The sequence below is a fragment of the Orbicella franksi genome, chromosome 4, assembly GCF_964199315.1.
Source record: "Orbicella franksi chromosome 4, jaOrbFran1.1, whole genome shotgun sequence".
Taxonomy (NCBI): domain Eukaryota; kingdom Metazoa; phylum Cnidaria; class Anthozoa; order Scleractinia; family Merulinidae; genus Orbicella; species Orbicella franksi.
The window spans coordinates 17,039,801-17,049,069 of record NC_138148.1 but is presented as its reverse complement, the minus strand read 5'-3'; the positions used below and the strand labels follow the sequence as shown (position 1 = coordinate 17,049,069).

The 9,269-nt window shown below is 36.5% G+C and overlaps 2 protein-coding genes across 2 annotated transcripts in view; one reads left to right on the top strand and one right to left on the bottom strand.

The window, feature by feature from the left end:
* The first annotated feature begins 2,603 nt into the window (after positions 1–2,603).
* LOC145484813 (uncharacterized) lies at positions 2,604–3,671 on the top strand. Its single transcript, XM_081463454.1, has one exon. The coding sequence runs from the start codon at positions 2,870–2,872 to the stop codon at positions 3,635–3,637; it is 768 nt and encodes a 255-aa protein (XP_081319580.1). The 5' UTR covers positions 2,604–2,869; the 3' UTR covers positions 3,638–3,671.
* A 2,747-nt stretch (positions 3,672–6,418) lies between these two features.
* Positions 6,419–9,269, bottom strand: part of LOC145485567 (uncharacterized) — a 6,323-nt gene continuing 3,472 nt past the window's right edge. The window contains exons 5-8 of the mRNA XM_081464218.1: positions 8,876–8,890; positions 8,021–8,054; positions 7,460–7,595; positions 6,419–6,943 (exon numbers count right to left, since the gene is read on the bottom strand). Of these exons, the coding sequence (XP_081320344.1) occupies positions 6,419–6,943; positions 7,460–7,595; positions 8,021–8,054; positions 8,876–8,890 (710 nt within the window). The remainder of the gene's footprint in view (positions 6,944–7,459; positions 7,596–8,020; positions 8,055–8,875; positions 8,891–9,269) is intronic.

The following is a 9,269-nucleotide window of genomic DNA, read 5'->3' as shown; positions in this document are numbered from 1 at the left end:
GACGTATTAGTAATAGCTTAACACGATTGCATCAACTTTATCAATAGAAACAAAACTAACCTTCAGAGATTTCTCCCTCGGAAAACAGACCAAATGAAAGGATGAAAACAAAGGTACACGAGATGAAAATGGAAGGCATGTTTGAAGTGAAGACTAGTGGCCAAAGAGAACTTCTTCCGAACATTTCACATCGTGAAGATTCAGTAACTAAAATTAAAAACACTGTCTTTCAATCTTTATACAGCCACACAGTTTTCTCAATTAGGCTGAGAATAATAATTACAGCTACCATTACAAAAAAATTATTCTTATGTTAATTTTAAAACTTACCATAAAAATTGGGAGGAACTGATGAAATATTGTATTGAAGGTCTGTTTTTCGTTCAAAAGTCCAAACAATTCCTTCACCATTGTATAATTGCTAAAACAAAGATCACTCTTTTCTCCTTTTTGACGAATTGGACAAAAGTGAAAAGAAATGCAAATATAAATATACTATACACATATATTATGAAATCATTTTCTAATCTGTTAAAGTTTTACCACCAGGGTCGACCGGAATTAAAATGAGGCCAAAGTCGAATTAATATCAAAAACACCTGTTTCTAAAGTAATACTTCACTTCCATTTTTTTTTTTTTTCAACGTCACATTTCTCCTTTAAGGGGAAAAAAAACAGCAGTAACATAAAAAAACTAGCGTTATTGAAGTATTTGAGTTATGTTGAGAAAAAGGTCAGAAAACTTTGTGATGTAAATGTACTTAAATTTGTTCAAGATAACACGTATGTCATACATTTGTACAAAAAGAAAAAAAAAATTAATGAGCTAATTACTAGAGCAGAAATAAGTTTGATCCGTGATCGCTTGATATATAATTTGCAGTTTAGCAGTATAAATCTTCCCACTTCAAGAGCAAAACATTTCATGAAACTTTATTACCATTTTTTAACAAGAAGCCATCAGTGTAGAATAGCAATAAGATTCCTACTTCGTACTTCTACTACTTCGATTATGGCAAATTTAATATTCGATTTAATGGACCTAAATTATGGAATGAACTCGATGAAAGATTCAAGTGTTGTACTTCTAATCAATCTAAAAAAGAACTAACTTCGCATTTCATTAGTCTCTATTAATCTTTACTGATATTTTGATGGTTTATATCTATTTATTTTGTTTTGTTTTGTATTTTTAATCTTGTACCAAGTTTGTGATACTTATGTGTACCAATGTATTTGTTGTGCCTCTTTCCTGACTCTTACATTTTTAGTTATTATAATTACAGTCACCCAACTAGTTTAGCTTTTTAGTTATTTTGGGTGTCCCACTACTGTATGTACTGTACTGTTTATTTATATATTTATAATTATAATCTTGTAAATTCTTTTAGTTGTTTAAAGTAGTAGAAACAAACTGTTGTTGTTTTTTATTGTTCAATACCAAAGTGATCGTGTGGTTATGAAATGAAATTTTTGTTAACATATTTATGAAATCTGCATTTGAAATAGTCGATTCTAAAGTTTAAAAAAGCGAAAAAATAAAATAAAATAAAAAGAAACGCATAAAATTGAACTAAATGATAGCAAATGATGACTCAGTATCTTTACTCTTGCACGAAATGCTTTCCGAACAGCATGGTGAAGACTTTACTGAAATTGTTGAAGGGAACTACAGAAATATTTCTACCAATTTATGCAAGAAACAAAGACAAAATATAAGAAAGTCTGCCACACTTTTTTTTCCGATTTGAAATCACACAGCGCACGCGTTATATAGCATAGCAATCACCTTATGACTTTCATGTACTTACTACGTGATTTTTAATAAAACTTAACTTGATTATTTTTCGGTTTCAATCGTTAATAATAATAATAATAATAATAATAATAATAATAAAAATAGTAATAAAACCCAGAGGAACAATATCTTCTCGTGAAATAAAAGTAAACAGCGGTATCTTTCAAGGAGATTCCCTCTCACCTCTTCTTTTCTGCATAGCTTTAGCACCTTTATCCTCTCTCTTGAATGAGAGTAACTACGGATACAAAATAAGGAACACAAACATCACTCAACTGTTTTACATGGACGATCTGAAAACCTATGCCAAGTCTGATGAAGGCCAGAAAGGCCTACTTAAAATTGTCAAAGGCTTCAGTGATGATATAAGAATGGAATTTGGGCTTGACAAGTGCGCCAAAGCTACATTCAAACGAGGCAAACTGGCGAAAACCGAAAACATCGAACTTGATGTTGGCACCACCATACAAGACCTCGAGCAGGAAGACACCTAGAAATACCTTGGTGTGAATGAAGGAGATGGGATCCAACATGCAAAGATGAAAGAGAAAATTCGGAAAGAGTATTACCGTAGAATTCGCCTGGTGCTCAAATCCAAACTTAATGCTGCCATCAGAATTATATTGAAGCAATCAACACTCTTGCTGTCCTAGTCGTCACTTATAGTTTCAACATCATAAACTGGAAAATAGAAAAACTTATGAAGTTAGACAGAAAAACAAGGAAGTTCTTGACGATGGCAAAAATGTACCACCCAAAAGCTGACATGGACAGGCTGTATATCCTTAGAAAGGCAGGTGGAAGGGGTCTTGTACAATTAGAAATTACCTACAAAACAACTGCAATTGGCCTTAACACATATCTCAACAACAAAGATGATTACCTCCTCAAAATTGCGAGGGATAACGACCGCAGCAAGAAAACAATGTCCATACACCATCAAGCCGCAAAATACGGGCGAGAACTCAGCTTACCAGAAGCTGAAGTGGCAGAGAATGAGCCAGCCACGACCTATGCCCGAAGGGTCAAGCTGAAAGCCAAACACCAAGCTTTAGAACAACTCAAGAGGAAATGGGAAGAAAAGCCTTTGCATGGTCAGTACTCAAAAACAACAAAAGAGAAGGATGTAGATCAAGACAAAACCCACAAGTGGCTGAGTACACTGGCCTCAAATCAGAAACAGAAGGTTTCATTATTTCTGCCCAAGATCAATGCATTAAGACCAACTATTACCGAAACAAGATCCTGAAAGATGGCACCGACCCAGTGTGCAGAATCTGTGGGCAATTTCAAGAAACAGTTGACCACCTTGTCTCCGGATGCCCTGAACTTGCCAAGACAGAGTACATACAAAGACACAATAAAGCTGCAGCATATCTCCACTGGACAATATGCAAACACTATAACATCAAAGTACAAGATAAACACTACGAACATGAACCAGCTACTGTGACAGAAAACCAAACAGCAACTATACTTTGGGACATGCTAATCCAAACCGACAAAGAGATAAAATCAAACAGACTAGACATAGTGGTGAAAGACAAGAAGGAAAGAAGCTGTCTGCTTATCGTTATGTCCATCCCCACAGAAAGGAACACCTCCTTGAAAACAATGGAAAAACTCACAAAGTACAAAGATCTTGAGATTGAAATCGAGAAAACGTGGGGAATGAAAACAACAACTGTCCCAGTGATCATTGGAGCTTTCGGACTTTTCAAGAAGGAAACAGAAAACTATATCGGCAAGATCCCAGGCAATATTGGAATAACAGAGCTACAGAAGACCGTCCTCCTTGGACCTGCTCACATACTTAGGAGGACTCTATCCGTCAAGTAATCCAGCAGACTTATGACTGCCCTAGGGTCACGGATTGAACTCGGCGCCATAAGTTAAAAGTGGCAACACTTTAAAGAGTCTATTTTTAAAGACGGACACAGACGAACTATGTCTTATTTCAAATGGTGGAACATTCCATAGTGTAGGTGCTGCCACTGAGACGGATCTTGCCTCATATGTTTTCAAGTTATGAGACGGAGTTAAAGGAAGATGTTTGAATCATGAGCGTAGTTGATGTGATGGAGTATGTTTGTCCTTTGGGTTTTGCCGTTTCTTATGATAGGTCCCTTCAAGAGGAACTTTCCCAAAGAGCAGCTGGTCTCTAGAGTCAGAGAAGAAAACAAGACCGTGGCACATCAATTTGAAATGCAAGACATGCCAATATCTTTGGCCGTTTACAAAATATTGTGTATCACAACAAACAACCTTCCTGAAAATATATTTTTTTTAAAAAATCTGATCTAAGAGAAAAAATACAAACCCCGGCTTTGATAATTAACGCTGGCATACCCAAACTCATCTAATTACACGTATTGCTCTTCTAGAGCAGGCAATGACGTGTAATGGAGATTAAGCAATGGCTTCTCAACATTTTGAAGAACCAGCAATCAATTTTACACTTTAAATTCGAACCATTCTCAGACGAAATTATAACACTGTTCTGACCAAAATACAGCAATGCCTTCATAGTGTCCCTTTATTTAGTGTTAGAACTCTATATTCTATCATTGTCCATTTCACATTCTATATTTATTCATCTTCCTTCAGAATATGCTCTTAACCAAGAGTATCTTATTTTCTTCAGCTGAATTGTTTTTAAAAGAACATAAAGTGTTAGCATAGCATATAACTTTATATGATTTTTGATCATCACCTAGATTGATCACATAGTCTTTCCGTAGATTATTAGTCAAGAAGTCCCATTTTGTTTCTCAGAGAGCTGTACTGGCAAGGAACCAACTTATTCTCTCTGTGGAACACAAGGTCATAGGTAAACATGTAAAGTGACAAGGAAAAACACACAACACGTCTTAAAAAATTATAGGGAACGCAAATTCGCCCTTGAGAAAAGGTGTCGATAGTCTCTAGTGCTGGGGACTTCAATAGCTTATATTCCTCGAAGCGCTGACATTTCTATCGACTTCTTCGGTTACTACTGACTCTAATTATGCTACTCATTGTAGTGATTAATTGTACTGGTTAATGCAAGATCGAAGATTTTAAGCTAAATGACTAAATTGTGAATATGTTTGAATTTATTTATTGTAGAACTAAAAAGAACTCAATGGTATAACTTGGACAAAAACCAGATACACCAGCGGGCCGAAGACAACTTAACTGACAATCAGCCAATGAAAACGATGTGGAATAGTAATTCTTAATTGAAATCTAGCCTTAATGTTTTTGTGAAAATCTAGTGATCGAACCTAGACAAAACAAAGAACAAAACTGAGATCACAAGACCAACACAAGACAAACTATAAATTTATAATTATTAGCAACGATCAAATGTAGACGCCTAAGCTTGTGAGAAACTCAAACTTGGAAAAAAATAAAAGCAATATCAACAAGTGACTACCTTAATGTTTCACTTGTGACTTATACACACGAAGGAAACAAAGTTAACGGAACTAAATCCTCTATCTCTCCTTCATGTTTTCATGTACCATTTACACGTCAAACCTTATTTTGTATTACGATGCGCCCATGGTACAATAGACAGAACAATGATACCCAAAGCGAAGTACATTTGTATAATCCAGGAACTTGTGTTTGTAATGCCAGCTTCGTTTGTAACTGCTAAGAAGCACTTGATTTATCGCTTTTTTAGGCTTTTTTTTGTTTGTTTTTAAACTGCTCGATAATTATTGTATATTTCTACAAACTTGATTTCGAACGCCACTGTTGAAGTGCTTTTAACGTAGGCGTGCGGGCATCTTGAGACTTGTGGGAAGAAATTCCATGATGCCGTTATTAAAAAGCAAAAAAGAGTTCAGGACATTGGGTAAAGCCCGAATGGTTGAGTAAATACAAACGTCCTCAGATTGCAGCAGAAACGAAAAGTTCCCAATCCACTCGTCTGATGAAGCTTTTATAATTACGAAACTCGTTAAATTTGGAACAGAGATTATTCTATGACCTCGATCAACAACCCATTCCTCGTGGGAAATCTTCAAGAGAAATTTAAAATTAAACAGAAATAAATAAGTAAATGACGACTCTTTGTGGAGCAAATCTGGATCAACAGTTCTTTTGAAAGCCCCACAAAGCTAAAAGCCTTGGTCTTTGTTCGTTCCATTCTTCATGGAAAATTGGGAACGGAAATAATGTCCATGTCGTGGATCTCTATATTAACTTTAACTGAAACGTGGCTTTTCCAAAACGGAATACCTGGATCCCGCAGACCTTTTGACTGTAAGCTTTAGACTCTTTGGGATAGTCACTTTAAACAAACAACCTTATCGATTTAGTACTCCACTGTTGCAAAGTATATGTCGTATTTTCTCCCGTTTTTCGGCTTCTAGTTTTTGAAATACATCTCAAAACAAAATATGACTTTATGGTGCAATAAGGGCTCATATTTTGCGCGTTCCCTTGACTTAACGTGGGGTAATTGCGTAATAGTAGAATAACAATTTCTTTTGCTGTGCGATGTGTATCGATATCGCTATGTCAAGTTAGCGATATCAGTTAATTAAAAAAACAAAACAAAAAAACAAAAAAAAACTAGCATTTCCCTAGTTGCACCATCATCCGTCATTTCATAACTAGCATGCGAGGTCACTGAATTAAGATATATCCCATGGCCTTGATGTGCCTGTCTCCATTATCTGGTGCAGCGACTGCTTCAATGCCACAAGTGTTGGAGTCGTCATGACGCCCTCCTGTTCCAAACCCGATTCTGGAATCACAAGTGCGGCAGTGGTTTTCGTTGTTTCCAATGATACCGATTCTTGCTTTGGTTCCGCCCAGTTCGTGGCATTCTGCATTAAACCCTTCTCTGTTACAGTTGTCCTGCAAGGAGCCTTGGGAACCAAAGAGCGTTTTCCACGTGTCACGACCCAGGGATGTGGCTCGGAATTGCCCGTCAGCAATCAATGATTGCAGCGAATCAGCGGCCTCGTTTATGGTGATAAAGTTCGTGCTCTCCTCGCCTGGGATCTTCATACCGAGACAGATTTTGGAAAAGGGTGTGTTCCAATATGTCGGTAGCTTGGTCTCAAGTGTGTCAAACCCAGTCTCCCCTCCTACTATATTGAATGCTTCTTTGTTGCTCCAGAGATTGGAATTGTAGTGGAAAGTTTGCTAGAAAACAAGAGATAGTGAGCATTTGACCAAGAATCTCTGGTGTGGAAACCATGCCACGCATGCGTTTAGGTTTTTCGGGTTTTATCCCGTGTAAAATAATCACAGTCTGGGAAGTTAACTTGTAGTTCACAAAATTCACCCAAAAAAATATATGCGAAGGAGACTAAGCCCGAAGACGAATGCCTCTATTCCTCGCACAGCATACCGAGCTCAATCAAATGAAACGGTAACCTTACTCGTAATTACGTTTTCCTTGAATTTGAGTGGACGTGGCTTCTTAATGGGCCTAGTTGGCTCGATTATAAGCTCTCTTTGACAAAAAGAAATGTTTCTTAGCAATGCCCTACACAATTTAGGATAACTATTTTCAGTTAACGATGTGGTCCTAGATACCATTTTGTAGCAATATAAACAGAGTAGTTCACATCTACACGTATTGTCTATCTATTACATATCTACTGTGAATTATACGGCAGGAATAATAACAAGACTATAAAAAGGAGGATAAAATACCTGTGTTCCATCAATCTTCATGACCAGAGTCCATCCACCTCCACCACATGTTCCCATTCCAGTGTCGACCATTACACAGTAGACAGGAGTATTTTCGGATCCTACGTCAAGGTCGTAGGCTTTGTTTTCTCTGGTTCTGAATTTCAGAAAAAAAGACCATTTAGTTCTGGTATATTCGATATTTTGCCTTTACTGCCAAATTTCACCCGCAGAGTAAGTGGTTAACATCCGGAGACGAATTCATCTTTAATCTACTCGAGACTAAAAATATGTTTTTAATACTGAAGCCAGGACAAGAACTTGAAGACTCGGGAGTTATCTTTCAATCGGATAAACATTAAATTTTTTAATACCCTTTTTGATGAGTTTCTGATTATATTGTAAACTTGTTCACACTCTTTCCAAGTATTGATTTGGAACGCAGTTACCTCATTCCGCTCAAATCGTGCCCTACATCACGAAAGGACTTAGATATATTTACGCCGTATCACTACGTCGTGTTGTGCATTGTAAATTTCATGCTGGTATATAAGTAAAACTTTGAATAAACCCATCACTTACAAAGTCAAGTCATATAGCTCCTTGCAAGTAGAATCTGTAGCAACAAATGAACAGAAAGGCATTGGTTAACATTTAAATTATATAAGTCTTCATTCCTGCCAAGGACTCTAAAGGAGTGCCGAGAACAGATGCCCCCGTCATATTGCATCGCCGGAATCGCTTGAGTCTTCAAAAGAAGGTATTTTTACGATTTATTAGTTATGTTTGCGATTTATTATATGTATTAGTTGATTAGCTAACGCAGTCCTATATATTTAGCTTTGAATTTGGACTTACATGGTAAATCAATCAATCAATCAATTAATCAGTCAATTAATCAATCAATCAATCAATATCGAGGACGATAATACTCTATGTAAATCAGCATTAGCAAATACTTTTTAAGAGCGTTACCCTTTGCTTCTATTCTTGTGAATTTGACTTTCTCTTTTCCATGGTGTCGTTTTCAAAAGGTAAACAATATCTCCTAGCGCACGGAAACATACCAGGAACACTTTCCATTCAAATAAAATTCCAAAATGTTCGAGATGAGAACTAATGTTACCGAAATTTACTGAGAGTTTTGAACTTCAGAAAAACGCACAATTCAACCCAAAAATCAGGAACTTCTGAGAGCGAAATCAAAATAAACGAAATTCAGGTTTAAAATTTCTGAAAATTTGGGTGTACCTCGTGAGGTTGTCCTCTTTCCGGAAAATTCGGGAAAATTCTGTTCCGGTTGCCACTAGAAAATTCCGGAAACTCAATCCAGAGTTTTTTTGTCGACTGAAAAATACCTCAGGCTGGCTCTTTGGTCAAATTTAATTTGCTGCCATCCAGACCCCGGTTGTTAAAAGGCTGGATAATGCTATTTACCGGATCGATAAATCGCTATCCAGTGGATAAGTGTTAACAAAAGAAACCACGCTACCCACTGGATAGTGATTTATCCGGTGGATAGCATTATCCACCTTTTGAACAGCCCGGGTCAGTTGTTCAAAGAAATATTGTCAATGATCTAGCATGAAAATTGATCGAGATTTTAACCCTCTTCTGCAATTTTGTTTTTCACTGCTTCTGTTTTTAGCATTAAGGTTTTTCGAAGACAGAAAAGTAAAGTTTTATTTTAGAACAGACGCACGAGTTAAAAAAACTGAATCAACCTCTTGCTAATTTTTAACTATGTTAATTTTTCATTTTTTTAAATTGGCCCTGGATTTGAAAGACAAAGGAAAAAAATGAGCGTTTTTGTAGCTATATGTTTACACGA